Source organism: Cetorhinus maximus, chromosome 4, assembly GCF_964194155.1.
Source record: "Cetorhinus maximus chromosome 4, sCetMax3.hap1.1, whole genome shotgun sequence".
Lineage (NCBI taxonomy): Eukaryota > Metazoa > Chordata > Chondrichthyes > Lamniformes > Cetorhinidae > Cetorhinus > Cetorhinus maximus.
This window is the reverse complement of record NC_135882.1, coordinates 13,532,387-13,555,319: the sequence shown is the minus strand read 5'-3', so window position 1 is coordinate 13,555,319 and position 22,933 is coordinate 13,532,387. Positions and strand designations below refer to the sequence as shown.

Genomic DNA, 22,933 nt, shown 5'->3' with positions numbered 1-22,933 from the left:
CTATAATCTTAGCTGTATTCTTTAAAGCACATATGTATATATAAAACCACACAGACTACTTCAATGTCACCATCCCAAAAACAATATTTTTATTACTTTTGTTAATTAACACATTATTTTGTTACCTCTATATCTATAATTTTAGCTGCATTCTTCTCTAAAATTATATATTTATAAACATATATACTGTTTATGTATATATATAAAACGACAAAGTCGTAACTAACTTAAAGAAAACAACTCAACTGTATGTGCATAAATGGTCGCAATAACGCTGTTCAGGAGCTATTATGAAAGATAATCTTTTGGTTTGTTTTCCGAACTTTTTAGGTGGAGTTGAGGTATTTACTGGTAGAAGATCTAAATTGTTGATGGATGTATGAAATAAGAAAAAATGAGTCAAATGAAACGGAAATGTTATGAGGGCGGATTTTTCTAACTTTGTGGGATCTTAGACGTTTTTTAAAATAGTCTGTCAACGCCTTCACTCTGAATTGGGAAATATTTTATTTTAAAAAGAAACAAGAAATGTCATTCCTCTTTGTAATGAATGATGAGGATGGATGGCTGGTAATTCTCAGGGTCTGTTCAGTTGTTGCACCTTTGGTCGGCATTTCGAAAACGCGTTAGTTTGGGCGCTGCTGGGTCCGGTGCTATTTGGAGTGGGGCGGCTGCCGTCGCCATGGTCATGGCCGCCTCGAGCGCTGACGGTTACTGGGCGATGAGCTCGAGCGCTTCCCGGGGCCTCTCCCCGCTCCCCGGACAGTTTGACGATGCCGAGTCCGATCAGAGGTAAACAAGTTCACGGCTCTTTCATTAATACCGGTTGTTGTTCACCGTTCCCGGGGGCGACGGGTATCCTGATCCGTCCGTCCGTCCCCCCCCCCCCTCCCCCACCATGCCCAAGGCGTGTAGTTCCCCCCAACCTGCCCATCAGGGTCCAGTCCCAACCCCTCTCCCCCCGGTGATCATCAGGGTCCAGTCCCACCCCCCTCTCCCCCGGGTGCCCATTGGGGTCCAGTCCCACCACTCCCCCGGGTGCCCATCGGGGTCCAGTCCCGCCCCCCCTTCCCCCGGGTGATCATCAGGGTCCGGTCCCTCCCCACCCCACGGGTGCTTATCGGGGTATGGTCCTGTTCCCCCCCGGGTGCCCGTCGGGGTCTAGTCCTCCCCTCCCCTGGGTGCCCATCAGGGTCCCCTCCCCTCCCCTCCTCTGGGTGCCCATCAGGGTCCCCTCCCCTCCCCTCCCCTCCTCTGGGTGCCCATCAGGGTCCCCTCCCCTCTCCCCTGGGTGCCCATCAGGGTCCCCTCCCCTCCCCTCTCCCCTGGGTGCCCATCAGGGTCTGGCCCCCTCCAGTCACTTGCCATTTTAATTCACCACTTTGCTTTCATGCTCACAATTCTGTCCTCGGCCTGCTGCAGTGTTCCAGTGGAGCTCAAGGCATGCTGGAGGAACAGCACCTCATCTTCCAACCTGGCATTTTACAGCTAAACATTGAATTCAACAATTTGAGACCATGAACTCTGCTCCCATTTTGATTCTGATAATTTGCCATGTGCCGGTCTGATTCTTGTTTCTCATAATTTTACTTTCGGACAGTACTATTCATTATTCTGCCATGCACACTCACAAATACTTTGTTTCTTTACTGCAATCATTACCACTCCCTTTACCTTTTGTTTCATGACATCTTTGTCATTTAATCTCTCCTGCCCTCTATCCTATCCCAGACCTTCCCTTTTGTTCTTCCTTCATCTCTCCCCTTTGAATGGCATAAAACCCATCACTGTTCTAAGGTAAAAGCAAAATATTGCGGATGCTGGAAATCTGAAACAAAAACAGAAAATGCTGGAAAAATCCAGAAGGTCTGACGGCATCCATGGAGAGAGAAACAGAGTTAACATTTCGAGTCCGTTTAACTCTTCAGCTCTGAAACGCTAACTCTGTTTCTCTCTCCACAGCTGCTGTCAGACCTGCTTGGTTTTTCCATCACTATTCTACCTTCCTTCAGTTCTGAAAAAAAGTCATATTTGACTCAAAACATTAACTCTGTTTCTCTCTGCACACTTGCTGCCAGAGCTGCTGAGTATTTCCAGCACACTCTTTATTTCAGTTTTCCAGCATCCACTGTAGTTTGCTTTTAGCATTCTGTCTTCATTGTAACATTGATTTTATTTTCTCCGCTCAATTCCTCTAATTTAGTATTTTCCAAAACCAGTTAAGCCAGGAGTCAATAGGGATTGAATCAGGGTCCTGACTGGCAAGGATGTCTGTCTTCCACTGTGTAATACGTTTGTGTGCTGAGCCATCTCCAAACTGAAATTCATGATCATAAAAGATGGCATTTAAACCAAAGGGCTGTAATTCAAAGGCAAAATGCATTATAACAGCTTTCATTTTTAAACCAAAATGAGTGGCTTGCTTGCAATGAGTGGCACTTGGCAAGTGTGTGGAAAGGCTTTGTGAGACCACACCTGGAGTACTTTGTACAACTTTGGTCTGCTTGCCTAAGGAAGGATATTCTTGCCTTAGGTGGAGTGCAACAAAAGTTTACGAGACTGATTCCTGGGATGAGTTTGACCTGTGAGGAAAAGTTGAGTAGATTAGGCCTACGTTCCCTGGAATTTAGAAGAATGAGAGGTGATATAATTGAAACATAGAAAATTCTTAAGGGGCTCGACAGGGTAGAGGCTGAGAAGATGTTTCCCCTGGCTGGGGAGTCTAGAACTCGGGACCACAATCTTAGAATTAGAGTCAACAATTCGGACTGAGATGAGGAGAAATTTCTTCACTCAGAGGATTGTGAATCTTTGGAATTCCTAACCCCAGGGGGCTCTGAATGCTCAGTCATTGAGTATATTCATGAAAGAGATCACAATAGATTTGGGGATGGGCAAGATGGACTCCAACAACTCACCAAGCTCCATTGATAGCTAATTCCAAACCCATGGCCCACACCACCCAGAAGAACAAGGTAGCAGGCATGTTGAACACCACAAGTGCAAGTTCCACTCCATGTCATACACTATCCTGACTCAGAAATAAACCACTATTCCTTCACTATCACTGGGTCAAAATCCTAGAACTCCCTTCTGAACAGCACTGTGGGTGTATGTACAGCATGCCGACTGCATCAGTTCAAGAAGGAAGCTCACCATCATCTCAAGGGCAATTATGGATGGACAATAAATGAGTTAAAAAATTGCAAGAAGATTGAAGTAGAAGATGCTCAGCATGGTCGGATTGAATGGCAGAGCAGGCTCAAGGGACCAAATGGTCCACTCCTGCCCCTATTTCTTATGTTATTGTGTCTTTTGTACCAAATCAAAACCCTAAACATATTTTTGAATTGACTACATTACATTACCAGACCAAGATCACCTATGTCCAGTTAACATCAGTGTTGATGAGAACTATCTTGGTGCCAATATGGATTCCTGACAATATTTAAGAACCAGATTCATCTACCTATATCCTCTTGCCTTGGCATTTCTTTCTGTCTTAATGCAGTTTTTAAAATTAAAGATTCCCTAGTATGTTTCTTTTAGTAATTATATCTATTAGCAGAGCTGTCAGGCAGTGTAAACAGGGCAACTTCATGATATGTTACATTTAAATGTTGAGTCAGAAAAAAATATTCTTACTATAACAGCTTGTTCAAGTGGAAGACCAAACTTCAGAATTCAATCACAATCCAATGAGTGTACAAACCTCTAATCAATAGACTTGTAGAAATAGTTGGTTCTAGTTCTTTAATTTGATACTTTAGTTTTATCAGAGTGATATGATTGGGATGGGAGCTTAGCCAAGTAAGGCATTTCCTGTAGCAAATTCTGATCTCCCTGTAATATTTGTATGCTTACCTGTATCTGGCGTTATGATCCTGACTACTATAGTCTCATGAGAATCTATTAGGGTGTACTGAACTTTTCTTTGAAAATTCTTAATTTTTTTATCACTTTGATTTGAGTTGAGCTTCCGACCACATATATGTGCCATCACAAAGACCACCTACTTCTGCCTCTGTAACATCGCTCAGTGTGCCCCCTGCCTCAGCCTATCCACTTCTGAAACCTTCACCCATGCCTTTTCCTCAAGCCTTGACTATTCCAGTGCTCTCCTAGCCATACTCCCAGCTTCCACCCTCCATAAACTGGAGCTTATACAAAACTCTGCTGCCTGTATCCTAAATCGCAGCAACCTCTCCATTCACCACCCCTATGCTCACTGACCTACAATGGCACCCCATCAGGCAAGACTCCAGCTTTAAAATTCTCAATCTTGTTTTCAAATCCCTCCATGGCCTCAGCTCTCCCTATCACTGTAGACCCCTCCAGCCCGACAACCCTTCGAGAGGTCTGCACTCCTCCAATTCTGCCATCTTGCATATCCCTTCACCTATGGCTCCATGCTTTCAACTGTCTAGTCTCTAAACTCTAGCATTCTCTCCCTACACCTAGCCACCTTGTTTTATGACGCTCCTTAAAACTTACCTCTTTGACCAAGCTTTGAGCCACATGTCCCAATGTCTCCTTATATGGCATGGTGTTAAATTTTGCTTGGTAACACTCCTATCAGCATTTTGTAATGTTTTACTGCGTTAAAGGTGCTGTATAAATGCATGTTTTTGTTGTTTAGTGATGGTAGCTGCCCTGAGCAAACAAAAGAGGCAACGAAAAAAGTCAAGAGTCTGTATCTGAACAACTTAGATGAAGAGGAAACTTATATTGAGAGTGATGATGGTGAAGACTGGGACTGGGATGATTGTGATGGAGACCTCACCAAGCGCTACACTGCTTCCAGGGGTTACAACCAACAGGTAGTCCAATGATTTGAAGTTTCATTCCATTTGAATTCATTTATTTGGTTGCTTAAAGTGGAAAATAGAACACAAATTTGGTCCCAAAACTTATATTTATAACAGCCAACACATGTGATTCTGCTGCTATTTGAAGAAATCTGAGTAAATGCACTTTTCTGAGGCGTTCACTATATTCAGTGATGAAATTAACTGGGAATAAAATAACAGGACAATTTTGCCAATATTACCTTGTACTATTGAATGCTTCTAGGTCCAAATGCAGAACTCATCATTAATGAGAAATTTTGTGTAAATTTAAGTAAACCACGTTGTTAAAGCACATTGCATTTAGTAGCTGTTTAAATAAAGCAATATGTATTTGAGTTTTAATTGTCAGTAACATTCACCTAGACATTTCACTTGTTTCAAAGCCTCATTTAATAGTGGATGCTGTAGTATTTTTCTTGTATTAATTTTGTATCTTAAAACTTTATTAACAGGCAATTTTTTCACTGTAGTTGTTTCTTAATGTTAACTTTTATGCACGTTTATTACTAAAGTCTATTCTTCTCTTGCTTAATTTTAAGTCCGTGACAAAACGTGATTCATAATTTCTTCTGCAATGTTGTGTCCTTTCAGGCAAATAGGCAGACTTCCTGTAATTCAGCAAAGATGTCCACTCCTACAGACAAGGTTCTGAGAAAGTTTGAGCATAAAATTAGTCTTGGTAAGTTTGTTGGGACAGAGCCTGTTCCAAAAACATAAAGCAGCAAGCTTTTTTGTAATGCTACCTATATTGTATAGTTCATTTTACACAAAATGAACATTTGACCTATGGTATCCAATTGAGCTCAAATTCAGCAAAGTCATCGTAACATTTAAATTTGAGTTTTTGACCTTTTGTTAATTTATTATGTATTAAAAATAACCCTTTATAACATAGCAATTTGGAATGCCGATGCACCAACTTACAGAATGATGAGATCTGAGTTCATGTATACTTTTTCCTGAGAAGTTGAATTTCAAATCTCAGTACACTGAATGATACCAAAATGCATCTTTCCAGGGAGAGCTGGAGGGTTATTGGAGACAAATTAAACTGGGTCAGTATCATGTGCATCCTAGTGGCCAATTGCAAAGTAGTATTATCAGAAGTCGAGGCAACTTTCCTGCCTATTCAGTTTTACAGTGATGCATGTTGTAAGGTGAGGAAGAAGCGTCTAAAAGCTCTAATGCAGCCTGCACTTCACCATTATTGCAAGAAGATAGATCTTGGTGATGGGAACAGAATTGTCTTATCTAAAGAATAATTTCTAATCTTTCAACTTTTTTTGTTAGATAAACTAAATTTTGATGACTCTGTGATAAACAGGGTAACAGAAAAGTCAAGGCAGAAACAAACAGACATGTAAGTAAAAGTTGGAGTGGTAGAAATTTCAAACTTGAGTATCACATTCAGCAGTTTTTATACATGCAAATAATATGATGTGTATTCTCATTTAAAAAAAAATACAAATTTCTACTGCATTACAGTTATGGATAGCTGAAGAAAGATAGTTGCACTACTGGCTGAACTAGTTTATCCAATGAGTAACTGAGCCATTTTATCCAGTTTAATGTTTAATCCTGAGTCTGTGATGAGTTAGGATATATCAACTAACAGCAATGAGGATGCTATAATTGATCTCCAAGCCAAGTGGTTAAGGATAGGTGAATTAGCTAGAGTTCCTACTTCTATTTGCTGTTCATTGACTCCTGCTGGAAGTGCAAATGTTAGACTTGGCTGGAATACTCATTATCCATGAAAAGAAGAAAAATCACAGGGGAAAATAGAGGAAAAACAAGACATCTAAGTTGAGTTTTTTTATGTTAATTTGTTTTCTGGATTCTGTGAATTGCTGGCATGACCATGTTATTTGTCATCAGTAGTTCCCTCGAGATAGTTACTGTGGGGTTCACAATTGAACTGCTGTAGTCCTCATGGTGATGGTGTTAGCTTAAGGAATCCCAGCATTTTGTTCAGTTTCCAGGTAATGCCTAAAACCTCTACTTTAATTGAGGTCAGATTAGGGCCAAATTATTGCTGTAAAATAATTATGGCATCTGAATGATGCAAACCGTCTCTAATGCACAAATTGGCCAGCAGTGTGTGACAAGGAATTGTAAAGTTGTGACATTTTTCCCACCCCAGGTTAGCTTTGCGAAGTTGGTTTCTCACCCACAACATCCACACAGCAGTATTCATGAAATTGCTGCATTTACACATTAATTGTCCATTAAATTTACCACCGAAATTTGTCTAGTAATTAATAATGTATAGACCCTTTTAACGATCTGTTACTTGTTAATGTTTGCCAATCAATCGCCCTGACCTAAAAAGTGAACAATTATAAGTATGGCGTCTCATTCCTTCAAGTAGTGAACTGTTGGAAATTTAAAAAATGTCAAATTTTAAGTTTACATTTTTTCTTTCTTTTCCTTTGTCTTCTTTCACTCTTTTAATTCAATCTTCCCTCTCTTTATTTCTATTTCTCTCTGTGTACCTGATTTGACGTGAAGTTTAATTCACCCTTCTCAGTTCTTCCTCTATTTCTCAATCCCTTAATCTCATTGTTTAAGGAAGTATACAATTTATCCTGTTGTTCACTTATGTCCCAGGTGCCCTGTTGCCCTCGCTACGCCATTATAAACTTGTATTTCCAGCAGCTTTGTGGGAAATTTTAAATTTGCACATACACTAGAAAATTTAATTAACAGGGCAGGCCATAAGTTTCCCTGCTCCAACAAAACCTAGGCCAATGTTTTAATAGCTGAATGTTATGAATGGTCGATAGGTGTTTTTCTGACTGGAAGGGTATCTCCTAGGGCTTTGTACTAGCTCCCTTGCTTCTGTGGTATGTACCAAGATTTAGACTTAGGTGGCATGATAGTACAGAAATTAGCTGTGCGGTTGACAGTGAAGAAGAAAGCTGGAGATATCTGTGGACTGGTCAAGTGGGCAGAAAAATGACAAATGGAATTCAATCCAGAGCTGTGTGAGGTAGTGGCCCAAATCTTCCACGAAACGGCAATCACCGTCAGATTATCACTCCACTTCTACTTTACTGTGCCATGATGAAGCTACGCATTTCTGGTCAGGTCTTCTGATCCTGACTTCTTCAGAAATGCGGAGCGATGTTCCATCAAACTGCTTCCTCGTAGCGCTGGATCATCAGGGAGGAGACAGGCCATGCCCACTTTTTGTGGCACTAGCTGCCATATTCTGGTAAGTGTTCACTAGCACATTGGAAAGCTTTGGGACATAAACAACTTTTCAGTGAGTTAGTGAGTGGATGAATGGGTAGGGTGGGTGGGGTAAATGGATAGGGTAGCAAGTGGCTCAGGGTAGTTGGGTTGGGTCGGGAGAGGTTATCAGGTTAGGGGCTAGTCAGGTTGGATTGGTGGGGTTAGTAGTCGGGGTATTAGGCAGGGTCAGGTCAGGTGATGAGTGGGTGGAGTTAGGATCGGGGGAGTAGTCGGTGGGGGTGTCAGTTGTTTAGTTACCTAGGAGTTAGACTAGAATTTTTCCACCGGTAACATTTCTTGGGTAACTATCCAGGTAAGCATCGGATCTATCCAAAGTCCCTGACTCTAACTCAGAGCAGGGGAATTGCCCATCAAAGTTCCCTGGCAATTCCCACAGAGTCAGCGTGTTAGGACTTTCACGGGGTCCTGAAGCACATCTTGGGAGTCACGTCCGGAGACTGGAAGATCTGGGCCATTGGGGAGGCCAACAAGGCAAGGGAATATACAATAAATGGTAGGATGCTTGAGAAGTATAGGAGAACCATGAAGTGCATGTCCACAGATCCCTGAAGGACAGGATAAGGCGATTAAGAAGGTAAATGGGATATTTTCCTTTTTACAGGTTTTTAAATGTGTTGTTTCCCACAGTTAGGTTATATTTTGGATGTAGCATAGCACTCTGCATAACCTGAAATATAGCCCGTTTGAGCTAGTTCATCTTTTTTGACCATTTCTTTTTTAGGTTTCGAGTTAAAGATAAATCTGACCGAGCCACTGTGGAGCAGGTAATGATCAGCTATACTAATGAAAGTAGTAGCTTGAGTAGCTCAGTGAAATTCTGTATATTTTAAGCAGGATGCGCATGACATTGGTAAGTTGTTTTAGTAAATCAAAAAATGTTTAAAAAAGACTTGTACTCATAAGAAGTATAAAAACAACTCGTATTTATATAACACCTTTAATGTAATAAACATCCAAAGGCACATAGTATATTGCATATTTATAAAAGTTTGAATTTTTAAATTGGCACTTTAGTATCATGTATAATTTATAGTTTCTAGGCTCCAGTGCAGAAATGTGAACATACTTAGGTATCTAATATTGTGGCAGAAAAATTGTCTTCATGATTAATTTATCTGACACTTTTAATTTGCCACATACAATTTTTTTTTGTTAAAACAGAAATGTCTGGTCATTTTTAAGCAGCAGTAGAAACGAAAGGAGTAGATTTTCTTTTTAATTTGGTATAAAACATATTCATTATGTAGCCAGAATTAGGTTACTGACAAATGTTAAATAATTTATATTTAAAAAAATGAGTACTAAAGGTAATGGAAAGTTGGGGGGATTATTATCTGCTCGAAAAAAACCTCTAAAATAAAATTAGATAAAATATTTCTTTTGTGGTATTTTGTCTGTTGTGACATAACATGGACTTTTCTGGCCTTGTAAAGACCCAATATTTTGAGGATCCATTTCCCTCCTCAGTCACTCCATGATGAATGTTACATGTGTGTGTCTTTGGAGAGATTGCATTTAATGCACCCTTGGTGTGCCTTCTGCGTTGTGCAAGCATCTGATCAGTTTATGTGAACTAACTTTTTTTTAAACTCAAGTTTTTATTAATTTTTAGGTACTAGATCCAAGAACTCGAATGATTCTGTTTAAAATGCTGAGCAGAGGAGTGATCTCACAAATTCATGGATGTATCAGTACAGGCAAGGAGGTAAATCCTTTGAGGAGCATGATAAAAATCACTTTGCAATGATAAATATATACTGTGATTATATGTATTATTATATACATATATCTTTATCATTAGATCATTGACTGGATCAGTTGAATTTTTAAAATGTGCCATCTTGGTGCCATAAATAATATTCCAAGAGTACAGTACAGTGAAATTACAAAAATATATAACATACGCTCATCTATGTACCCTGCGAATATCTACTAAAGCAAAGTACTGCAGATGCTGGAGACCTGAAATAAAAACAGAAAATTTTCAACGCTCAGCTGATCAGGCAGCATTTGTGGAGAAGGAAACAGAGGCGATGAATTTTTCAGAGTTGTATGAAAGGTCAGCAACCTGAAACATTAACTTTGTTTCTCTCTCCACCAGTGCTGCTTGATCTTCTGTGTGCTTCCAGCATTTTCTTTCTCCATCTCTGAATGTGAGTTTTCTCAACGTTCCAAAGCCAGTGTGCCTGTAGATGGCATGGTAACCCTAGTTATGGAATGAGGCCACCTCACGGAAAAGTTATTCTCACCTTTGGAATGGCACAGGATAAACAGAAATCCAAAGTGCTTTCTGTAAAATCACAAAGGATAAGAAAATATAAAGCAAGCTTTTGGAACTGATGAAGAAGTGATGAAATGAATTTTGGGAGTCGCCATGGCCAAATGCCAATTCAGAAAAGATACAAATGTCAGTAACACTGAGCAGCACAGTCCTAAGACTGAAATGAAATCTCTCAATTCACAATCTGTTGATACGGAAGGCCAAAAATATTGACGGCAAACAAAACGTAATGTGCTAGTGAGAATCCTAAAGACAGAGCAGAAGATAGTGGGGGGAAGAAAATAAATTGATCCATTGAATGGGAAATGAACCAGTATAATTACAATAATACTTCGACAGAAAATTAGAATACAACTGGAATGTTTCACCCAATGACAAGCCAATGCCCTGATCTCCCCTCGCACCCCCAAAATGAAATTGACTGCTGCTCAGATTGGAGCCTTTCTCTCATCTTCAACACTTCTCCATCTGCACTTGAAGCAAAATTGGTTTAGACCCCCATTGAGGGAGAGGCAGAATTTGCATTCAGAAACACCACCTTACCACCCCCAAGCTCATTTAAAGCTCCACTCCCTCATTCATCTCCCCTTGCCGTTTTCCTGTTTTCTCCTCTGCCAGCCCCTCTTTTTTTCTCTCTGTCACTTCTGCGGTTCTCAATCCCCCATTTCTCTCTACTCCTCCCACTTCCTACACATTAAGGCTGTTTCTTTGACTTTCAGCTCATTGTTTCCCAGCTGTCAGCTGGAGCCTTTCACTATTTTCCTATTTTATTTACCAATCTCCTCCCAACCCATTTCCTACTCCCACCTCGCCCTTGGAGGGGTGGCAAAGCCAATAGTAGTAAGCATGTTTGAAACACCCCGATAAGATCAGTTAGGTCCACACAAACTGGGAAATAAACCACAGACCTTTTAGTTTGCAAAATTTAGTACTAATAATTAGCCTGTCCATTTCAAATTTGTTACCGAAGGCAAACAATTCTTAAAACATTTCAGGTTTGAAATAATAAACTAACTCCCTTTATAAATGGACACTAATACAAAAAGGGCCTGCCTTTACTCTGATGCAGCAGCATTTAGCTAAAATATAGGAAACTTAACCAAGGCATTAAAAGCTTACAAGAATGCAGGTTTGTAACCCTTTTTAAACTCAGTTATTATCTACATTATTTTTTCAAGCCTCCTTCAGCAGTTCAATTTTTGTCTCTGTTTACTAACAGGCTAATGTATATCATGCAACTACGAACACTGGAGAAAGCAGAGCAATTAAGATCTACAAAACTTCAATCTTAATCTTTAAAGACCGTGATAAATATGTTAGTGGTGAATTCAGGTAAAGTTTTCTGAAATGCACTACTTTTTTCTATATTAAATTTCTTGATTAAAGGCACAGTATCTTAAATGTGATTTGTAAACTGTGGAAACAGGAAGGATGTATATTGTCTCTCAGTCATATACAAAAATTCATGAGCTGCATATATTCATGCATATCCAAATTTACATTTATTTTGCGTGCTGTTACCATTCAATTATTGTAGCCACACCCCACCCCATCCCCGACAAAAGTTTCCAAAGTAAAAGCTTCATGCCATACACAAATACCTAAGCGGAAGCTACTAGATAGGAACCTAAAAATGGAGAAACCAGCCTTCATTGAACTACGTAAGTGTATCATATGAATTAAAGCTGTAGAACTGCAGGCGGTAACAACAACTTATATTTATATAGCACCTTTAACATGATAAAACATCCCAAGGTCTTTACAGGAACATTATAAACAAAGTATGACATCAAGCCATATAAAGCGATATTAGGTCAGATGACCAAGAGGTAGGTTTTAAGAAAGAGGAGAGCAAGGTAGAGAGGTATGGGGAGAGAATTCCAGAGCTTGGGGTCAGGGCAACTGAAGGCATGTCCACCATTGGCAGAACAATTATAATTGGGAATGCACAACAAGCCAGAATTAGAGGAATGCAAATATCTCAGAGAGCTGTGGGTTGGAGGAGATGACAGAGATGAGGGAAATGCCATGGAGGGATTTGAAAACAAGGATAAGAACTTTAAACTCAAGATGTTGCTTGATTGGGAGCCATTGTAGGTCAGCGAGCATAGGACAGTTGAGGTTTGATGAACCTCAAGCTTCTGGAGGGTAGAATATGGGAGACCAGCAGCAGTGCGTTGAAATAATTGTGATTAGAGGTAATAAAGGCATGGATGAGGTAACACAAAAAAAATTGGCACAAATTTATTGACAATGGTATAAAAACTTTGGAACATTGCAAATTCATAGTTATCACCGGACTTTTGAATAGAGTCTGCACATTGATATTGTCTATAATGCTCAGGGGCCGCATAGTATTATCATCCTTGATGTCTTCTACCTGATGAAGGTAAGTCTTCTGCCCTTCCCAAATCATCTTCAGTGCCATCCAAGTGGTTAGACATGCAGTTTTCTCAAAGCAACTTAAATAATCTATGGATCCAAAGCATTTTCACTTTTGAATTTCATACTAGTGTTCATTTTTAAAATCTGCAAATGGACTGCCATGATTTGTAGAAAAATTAAAAGAAATTTGTTTGACAAATAGTTGAAGTAACGAGATTAACTTTTTTTGAAACAAAGTATCTCTTCTGTTAACAGACTTGTTGAATTTAACATGCTTTTTAAACATATATTCTAAAAAATTGAAAGAAGCAGTAACTGTTTTCTAGATTTCGCCATGGATATTGTAAGGGAAATCCGAGAAAAATGGTGAGGACATGGGCAGAGAAGGAAATGCGGAATTTAATCAGGTACCACAAGTAACATGTTAGAACTTTGCTATCTATATAGAGCTGAACTTTAGTCATGTATAAGATAACAAGCATAATTTTTTTTTATAACTAAATCGTAAGGTTTTGAAGTCAGAACAGCTTTGAAAATGTTCTTAGAAAACCCTCTCTGCTGTGAATTTAGCAGACTGGAAATTGGACTGTCCTCCTACACCTCATGCTGTGCCTTGGTGCTCCAACATGCAGTGCCACTATCGTATAATATGCATCTGTCTGTCCAAGGAATGCTTGATTAACACAGTGGCAAAGGAAATATTCCATTTTCCAAATTGCTAATCATTTACTTATTTAGAAAACATAACCTCTTACTCACCACTATGACCCAGATTTTGCTTTGGTAATGATGGCAAAACTGTTAGCATTCACTCTCATTACTTGTCTGAATCTAACAGCAACTTCTAGAGTATGTGCATTTGCAGCTAACTGCAGAAACCCAAAAGTAGATGTCAGTGATTCTATGCTTCTCCATAGGTTGCATTGTTGAAGTCCACAAAGACTGCAATCAATTAGAAAATAATGAGAACTTCCACTTTTACATTATTCATTCATTTATTAGTGTCATCTTCTTCCAAGAAGGTTGTCTGCCATTCATCACCACTTCTGTCCTGCGCTGCCCTTACAGATTCCACATAAGTCAGCTGCATCCAGTCCATTATATCCTCTGCTTCCCCCTCCTATGTTATCCATCAATCTTTCCTTCCAATAATTAATCTCTGTCTACCGTCTGCTATAATGATGTGACCAAAATGTTGTATCTTCCTCCCTTTGATGTTATGCACTAATTTCCTTTTTTCTCCAGTCATCTCCAGCGCTTCCATATGAGACTTTGTCTGTGTAGGATATGCGGAGCATCCTAAATGTCTACATCTCAATTGTATTCAGCTTATCAATAGTCCCTTTATTTATTGCCATGTCTCCGAGGCATACAACATAGATGCCAAAATGTAGCATCTCAGCATTCTTTTCCTATGATTCAGCTTCAGTTTCTTTGATAATACACCCTTCATTCTGACAAAGCTGATGTTAATTATCTCAATTCTCCCTCAGATCTCTCAAATCACATCCTCTTTTACATTATTAGTTTCGCTGTAAAAACCCTTGAAAATGTTACATCTCATAACTGGGTATTTAACGGCATACTAAGTTTATACTGAATGCTAAACAACCTCTCTGGCTCTGAAAAACTCATTTTATATTTGTGGAATGTCAAATTTAGCCATTGTGGAAAAAAAATAAAGTTTGTTTATGATATTTCAGCTTCCACCTTAATCTTGTGTGCACATCCCAATCTTTATTTCACTCCTTGTAAAAGTGATGTCAAAAGTGAAGGATCACCAATATTTGTAACTTCCTGGTTTGCTGTCTTTGAGAATTCTTCAGTGTGATTGGCTGCTTACCTTGCTTGATGATATCGTTGTCTTGGGTGCCTGGAGATCCCCTTGACTTGCTGGCAGATTCAAAATAATGTCAGGAAAGGCAAGATTCTCACATCAGAGATCGCTAGATCTTTGCGGGTGGCTTTCTTTCAAGGCCAATTTTCACACAGCATGGTCTCGCAGCCAACAGTAAGATAAATGTGATTAAGGGATAAATGTTGACCAGGACACCAGTGGAACCTCCTTGCATTTTTAAATAGTGAAATAGGACCTTTTTAAGAGTCTTAGTGGTATTTACATTATAACATTAGTTAATCATACAGGCAGTTTATTCCCAATTACTATTTTAAGATACAAGATTTAAATCCTATATGTTTGTTTTCCCCTCATGAAACACTTTTTAAAGTGATAGTTTGGAACCATATGTTTAATTTTGAGGTTTTCTTTTTCAACCTTAAGTTTTGTTTTGGCTTCCATGTCTCAGCCCAGGTATTGAGCTGAATTTGTAGCATGCTTGTGATTGAAACTCAAAAGATTCCAATTTATTTTGGCTATTACTTTTATCACATCTCTCTTTGGTGATCATATCAGAAGGTGGCAAGAAACATTAGACTTGACATGGGCCAAATCAATTTAACAAAATAAATTAATTAAAATGATTACATGATGTTTATTTTTTAATTGGTTGTTTAAGCTTAGCTAGCTCCTCAAGCGGTTTGCAGTTGTTGTGATAAAATGATCATCTAAGTAATGTTGAAGTTCTTTTACTGTCACCTGGAGAAGCTATCTGGTTTGACTAACATTTTTCACGCTATCGGTTCTCTTGATTTGGAACAATTCCGTGAAATAACTTCAATGGAACTGGAACCAAATAAATGTCAATCATAACATAGTTGAAAAAAATTCCAAAAGGTGCTTGAATTGAATGATTTGACCCCCTTCTTTAGACACCAGTTTCAGACAGTGATCGTTCCAAAAGTTATATATTGTTAAAATGGCATATGATTCGGCTGATTGAAAATAAGAAACCAATATAATTCTCAACCTTAAAGGAAATAGTTATTTGTTACACCATCAATGTTCTGTTGGATGTCAAAACGAATGATTTAAAATCTGAGTTACAAGGAAATGATTGCATATGCATTTATTGGCACTTCAATTATATATTCTCTTGAACTGCTAAGCTGTGGGACATTAGTATTTGAAAACTTGAATCATCTCCATAAAACTTGCATAAAGTAAATAGATTTAATATCTCTTAAAATAGCAGATGATGGTATCCTATGGAAGCATGCCAATTGTTTGTGTGATAGCAAAATGGAAATGCCAGGTTATTTATTTTACAATGATAAAAATGTAATTCTGTTTATTTTGGATATAGGTTGCAAACAGCAGAAATACCCTGTCCAGAGCCGATCATGCTTAGGAGCCACGTGCTTGTTATGGGTTTTATTGGTAAAGATGATATGTGAGTTTTTTTTTCCTTTTGTGGAATTCAAACCAATACTTCTATTTAAGACACATTCTGTAAAGAATAATTTAGCTAACAAAGCTATATGTCATGCACGTATTGTACTGTTCATCTAAGATTGGAAGAAGATAGAACAGTTAAAAGGGAAAGAAAGCCTGGAAGTCATTTTCTATATTTAAGCTGGATTATGGTGGCGATTGTGTATGTGTCCTGGAGAAAACCCTTAGTTTTTATGGAGTTATTAATTTTTACCTTCGATGGTAGTGCTTGCAAATATATGTTAGGCGCACTTTGGACCGAATTGAACTTGGCAAGGTTATGAAAGGATATACCAGAATGATTCATAAACATAGTGTTGTAAAGGATTCAAGGAACAGGGGACACTAGTTTATGCGACAGCCTGCACTTATATAGAGACCTTAATGTAGGAAGATGTCCCAGGGCACTTTACAGGAGCGTAATTGAACAAAACTGACACCAAACAAAGGAGATACTAGGACAGATACTTAAAAGCTAGGTGAAAGAGACTGGCTTTATGATCGTTTTAAAGGAGGAGAGACAGAGGTGGAGAAGCAAAGGAATATAGGCAGGAAATTCTGCACCTTGGTGCCTAGACAGCTGAAGGTATGACCACCATTGGTGGGTGTAGGAAGTGGGGAATGCACTGGAGACCAGAATTAGAAAAATGCAGTTTTTGGAGAGTTGTAGGGCTGGAGGTGGTTTGGGAAGTAGGTAGGGGCGAGACCATGGAGGGATTTGAACAGGTGGATGCAAATTTTAAAATTGAGGTGTTGGTGAATCACGAGCCAATGTAGGTCAGCGATGCATGAGTGGTGAGCGAGTGGAACATGGGCCTGAATTTTACGCCCTCCTGCCGACAGGTTTGTAGATGGGGGTGAGCATGAAATAGCATGGATGGGCTTCCCACTGAGTTCCCACCCATCCTGACGTCTCGGCAATTTTACGCCGGGGCATGTTACGCCCGCCCTTGGCCTGAATTTTAAGCTCCCCCTCCAGTTGTAGGCGAGGTGAGTGTGAGAAATAGCACAAATGGGCTTCCCACCACCCTGACCTCTCGGCATTGGACGGGTCGCTTGCCCTTGCCCCAATTGAGGCCTTTAAGTGGCCAATTATTGATCACTTAAAGGCCGTTTCCTGCACAACCTCAACTTTTAGGTTGTGGGCGGAGTTCCCGGGGAAGCCCGAAAATAAGGCTCCGATTTAACTTCGGGCCCCCTGTTAAGGCCTGGTAACTGCTCAGCCTCCCTCCCCCACCAACCTCTCCTCTGGCACCTCAATCCCTCACTGTCCACTCCTCCAGGCCACCGCCGCCACCCCACTCCACCCCAGAATCCTGGGACTTAAACCTCTGGGGACCACGCGGAGTCCCAGTCCCGTCTGCTGCAGGGATTAGAGAGCTGCCAGCCAATCAAATTGGCCGGCAGCTCTCTAAGACAGTGGGGTGGCCTGCAGCTAATTAACACTCTTTGGAGCGTGAAATGGCTGCAGGGCAGGCAGTGTAAGTAGGGATGTGTTCCCCACCAACTCTTTGAATGGCGGGACAGGAAACCCCACCATCCAAAAAATCCTGGCCACAGTGTCAGTTAGGTTACGGGCAGTAGTGTTTTGGATGAGCTCAGGTTTATGGAGGATGGAAGCTGGGTGTCCGGCTCAGCCTGTAGCAGGTAAGCTGATTTCAGCTAGGAAAGCAACAGTGTGCTATAATTAGCCTCAGCCTTTGAGTCATTAATGAGGGGGAAATCATCACAGGACGCTTGCACTTGTTGAACAATGGTAATAGTGATCATAAAAACAAAAAACTACTGCGGATGCTGGAAATCCAAAGCAAAAACAGAATTACCTGGAAAAACTCAGCAGGTCTGGCAGCACCGGTGGAGAAGAAAAATAGTGATCATGTTTGGTCTAGGTGAGATTTAGACTGAACTAATTTGTGCTGCCCCTATTTGTTAAAGGGCTTCCTACGCCCACTGTCAAAGCTCAGATACTTGAACAAAGTAGCAAATAATGTCTGGCACCCTGGAACAACTCCAGAAAGGAGTCGGTGCCTTGGAGAATATTTTTTCTGTAAATTAAACATTAACTGACTTTACTTCAACTCGTGTCATAACCTTCTTTAAAAATGTAAAGTAAACATTTTGTAGAATTGCAGTGTAAACTTCGCAGTATTGAAAGACATACTGAAACATAATCAAAATGTTCATGAATGAAGACTAATTAAAAACATTGCATATTAAGAAACATAATTCAAAAATTCAAATATCTATGAGCTTAGTCTAATTTTTTCCCGTTGATCATGCCATTTAGACTCATGTTGAATGCACAACCATTCTTTTATTCTCTGTATGAGAAAATGATATACATTTTTGTTTCATTTCTTGTAAGCAACTTATTTTTAAAGAAGGATTTTTCAGAAATTACTCATATAAATAATTGCACAGATATATATCTAGATTTAAATAGCTAAATTGAAGTAACAGTGGACATGTGGGTTCACTGCAATCTGTACACCAAGATCTCACTTTAAAACTTCAAAATTTCTTTGTATAGTTTAGAAAGAAATTGTCAAAGACTTGAATTCTTTCAGCTCCAATTTTTCTGCAGAAAACCATTGCAAGTACACAAATGTTTTGAAGTTAAGGGAATTAATAGCCAGTGCTTTAACTGCATTCCCTTTTCTTCTCTAGGCCAGCACCACTATTGAAGAATGCTCACTTGTCTGAATCCAAGGCCCGTGAACTATACCTATTTGTTATTCAGTACATGCGAAGAATGTACAAGGATGCCAGACTGGTTCATGCCGATCTCAGTGAATTTAACTTGTTGTACGTTGCCCTGGTCTCTTTCTGTTTATTGCATCTTGATAGCTGTTAGCATTTCTAATGCATTTGTTCCTTTATAACTTCCCCTCTCAACTTTACCCCATGCAAAGCATTTCGGGCCGTTTTGTATGTTAAGAACACTTTATAAATGCTCATAGTTTATCATAACATTTACCTATCCTGAAATGACCAAGACTAGTATGTAATTCTGTAAGTGTTAAACTTTAGCTGTAAATTTTTACACCAAAAGTTACAGAAATGTTTTGACATGACAATGAATGAATCAGCAAGTACTTGCACTTATATTGCTGTTTTAACATGGGAAAATGTAGCCAGGTATTTCACAAGAGTGTAATCAGTCAAACATTGAGCCAGAACTAAAGGAGGTGTAAATGTGGGTCACCAAAAACTTTGTCAGGTAGGTTTTAAGGAGGATGTTAATGGTGGATAGTGAGATATGACCATAATGATTGCCACATGATAATCCAATATCCATTGTTATTACAAACCAATATAGTAGAAATAGAAGACCTGGAAGCAGTGAAACTTCGAGAAATAATTCACAATGAACTATGTAAATTTATTTCCTGCCTCAGGCTGTTTATGGCCTGTAATTCCATACATTTGTTTCTGTGTCTCACTTAGCTGTATTGCATGCATGTTTTACACAGAAAAATTACCATTTTTATAAGAGGTAAGACACTACTCTCGTGTTTTAGTAAGAGATTGAAAGAAAATTTAGTCAAACTTCATTACAGTAAATGGACTAAACTATGATGAGGGAAATCACACATAATTTAGAGCCAAAGGAATGGCTGGAGATAGAGCCAGGCCTAGGAGAGAATCAGGACCTTCAAAATTCATAAATAAAAAATCAAGGAGTGGCATCACAGGACAAGCAGATAGATGAGTATTGCAGTTGTATTTTTGCTCTTTAACCTAGGGAAGTATGTCAAGCTCAGAACAAAGAATCTGTAATTTACTATTACTTGTTTAAAAAAAACTAGTTTATTACTTTAATAAGCCTTTAGCCTTTAGTTTCTTTCTGTTAAGTTTATATAGTCTAATAAATAGAGGCGTGGTAGGGTGCCTCAGTCCCATTCGTTGCACATTCTGTTCCATATGGGAACTCCAGGATGGTGCAGGAAGTGTTTTCAGCTGCATGATCTTGAGCAGCAGCCAAAGTCACTGTGATGCATCCGTGCAACGGAGTTTCATGGAAAGCACATTTCTAGAGGTGGTCACCCTGCAGCCTACAAATGTGCAGGCAGATAGGGAATGAGTGACTGGAATCCTGGGTTTATAGATGTAGGCATAGAGTACAAAAGCAAGGTAGTTATAATGAACCTTTATAAAACTCTAGTTCAGCCTTAACTAGAGAATTGGGCATTGCATTTTAGAAAGGTTGTGAAGGCTTTAGAGAAGGTGAAGAAAAGTTTTTAGAGAATGGTTCCAGGGATGAGGGAGCTTTGTTATGTGGATGGATTGGCGAAACTGGGGTTGTTCTCCTTAGAGAAGAGAAGGTTGGGAGGAGATTTGATGGAGTCTCAACAGAGAAGATAAAGCGGAAGGCTGAGAACCAAAGAACACTGATTTAAAGGCGATTAGCAATAGAGCAAATGGTGACATGAGGGAAAACCCTTTTACTTGGTGAGTGGCTAGAGTCTGGAATGTACTACCTGAGAGCGTGGTGTATGCAGATACAATCAGGGCTTTCAAAAGCTAATTGGATAAGCACTTGAAAAAAATCACAGGGCCATGTAGAAAGGGTGAAGGAGTGGGACTAGCAGAGTTGCTCTTGTAGAGGGCTAGCATGGACCATGGCAGGCTGAGTAACTTCCTTCTGTGCTGTAACCATTCTATGAATTTACAATACAGGCCAGTCAGCTTAGCTGGTCTGTGGTGGTCTTTATACTCCACACAGGTCTACTCTATCCTTATTTCATCCAACCTTATCTGCATTTCACATTCTAACCACTCTCTGGGTAAGGAGGTTTTTCCTGAATTCTTTATTTAACTTATAGTTATGACCCCTAGTTTTGGAATCCCCACAAATAGAAACATTACCTCTGCATCCACCCGGTCAAGCCCTTTCATAAAGCCCTCCATTAAGTCACCTCTTAAACTTCTCTTTTCAAAGGAAAGAGCCCCAACTGCCCGGTTCATGATTGTTGTAACTTCAGTCCTAGTATAATCCTTCTAAATCTTTTTGCACCTTCATGAGTGTCTCCAGATCCTTGTTATAATATGTACACCATACTCTAAATGTGATATGTTGATAGGTTTCACATCATTATTAAATAAGCAGTCAAACTAAGTACAATTTATCACTGTATGTATATGTTTATAGAATGATTTTACAAGAGACTAATGGGATTATTTTTGCATTGTTTGCTGTATGTATGCTAAAATTCATTTTCAGGATTACTCATTTTCATGACTTTGTTTAGTTTGTCCATAAAAGTCTTGGTATAGCCTTAATGGAAATCAAGACTTTGAGGAAGGAGATAATTTGTTTCACTTTTTTTTCTGGTATCCTGCAGGTACCACAATGGGGGAATTTATATAATTGATGTATCGCAGTCAGTGGAACATGATCATCCATGTGCCTTAGAGTTTCTCCGAAAAGACTGTCTCAACATTAATGGTGAGTCAAAAATTGCAATTGTTTTTGTTTTTGCTCTGGTCCTTTCCTTGCTAAGTCAGTGAAAATGCTCAATAGTTGTATAGTAAATCTGTCATATTTAAACATTGAATGTACACAAAACAACTAATGTACCCAGCTAAAGTTTTGAGTGTAAGAAATAGCAAACTACCACCCATATATTGAGAATGCAGTATAAGTTGACCCCTGGTACCTTGTCCCTCGTGCCAAATTCATCTGTTATTTAATTGTGTATGTAGAATTAAAAATGTTGTCTACTATGCATCCATCGTCTTGCTCAATGGTGTCACGTTAAAAGTGTCCCTTCCTCAAAATCATTTTTGAGATTAAAAAATTGCAATTTGCTCAAAATGGTGGTTATTTTAAACAAAGGCTGTACAATTAATTGGTACTTTTATTTTCATAACCAGGTAAGTCTTTAAAAAAAAAAGCATAATGATGCAATTTTCATGCTCACATTGTTTTGTTATTCACTATTTATATTGGTTTCACTAGGCTGCAATTTGACGTACTTTTTAACTCTTCCATTTCACTTTTACAGCAAATAAAAATATAGCGCGTGTGCTCAATGGACAAGGTGTTCACATTGTTACTGATTTGGTAATACTTAAGTGGGTAGTTTTGAGGTATTCTTTATTATTCCATAACATTCTTGTTCTGTATTTCCACAGTCTTCATCTAATAGCTCCCTAAAAACAGTGAACATTATTTGTCAGATATGCGGAGAAAGAGCATTTCTTATGTGAAATTTAAAGCAGACCTCCTAGATGTGTAGAATTTTCTGGATTTACATGTTTAAACTTTACAGCTGATCATGGCCTATAACAATTTAAAGAATTTTGCGTGTTTTCCATTAATATTGAAATGTAGTTCATCATTGCATCCTTTTTTTGACAGAATTTTTCCGTAAACATGGTGTTGCTGTGATGACTGTCCGAGAACTTTTTGAATTTGTCACAGACCCTTCAATTATAGAAGATAATCTCGACGCTTACCTTCAGAAGGTAGGACTTTATACTCCTGTACTTTCATAAAATGAAACATTATTTCTTTAAGCAGCAAGATCCAGAAAGGAAAACTGATCTTCAATCAAACCTCAATGTGGTATAATTAATGGTGACATTGGGTCACAGTAAATTTGGTTCTAATCACACTTCTGGGGTTAATTATATTTGTGTTGTTTTGTGGTTATAACTTATTTCAGTGTGTGGATTAATTTCAAAGGAACACAAGGAATGGAAGCAGCAGTAGACCATATGGCCTGACAAGCCTACTTCATCATTCAATACAATCATGACTGATCTTTTCCTGCCTGCTCCATAAATCCCTTGATTCTCTGAAAGACCAAAAATCTGTCTACC

At 39.0% G+C, this 22,933-nt stretch overlaps 1 protein-coding gene across 1 annotated transcript in view; it reads left to right on the top strand.

Moving 5' to 3' along the window:
* The first annotated feature begins 649 nt into the window (after window positions 1–649).
* The window catches only part of riok1 (RIO kinase 1 (yeast)), a 33,024-nt gene continuing 10,740 nt past the window's right edge, over window positions 650–22,933 (top strand). The window contains exons 1-12 of the mRNA XM_078539950.1: window positions 650–792; window positions 4,640–4,820; window positions 5,442–5,529; window positions 6,141–6,210; window positions 8,830–8,872; window positions 9,721–9,813; window positions 11,609–11,721; window positions 13,101–13,181; window positions 15,978–16,064; window positions 18,773–18,910; window positions 21,451–21,554; window positions 22,470–22,576. Coding sequence (XP_078396076.1) covers window positions 683–792; window positions 4,640–4,820; window positions 5,442–5,529; window positions 6,141–6,210; window positions 8,830–8,872; window positions 9,721–9,813; window positions 11,609–11,721; window positions 13,101–13,181; window positions 15,978–16,064; window positions 18,773–18,910; window positions 21,451–21,554; window positions 22,470–22,576 — 1,215 coding nt within the window. The 5' untranslated portion in view covers window positions 650–682. The remainder of the gene's footprint in view (window positions 793–4,639; window positions 4,821–5,441; window positions 5,530–6,140; window positions 6,211–8,829; window positions 8,873–9,720; window positions 9,814–11,608; window positions 11,722–13,100; window positions 13,182–15,977; window positions 16,065–18,772; window positions 18,911–21,450; window positions 21,555–22,469; window positions 22,577–22,933) is intronic.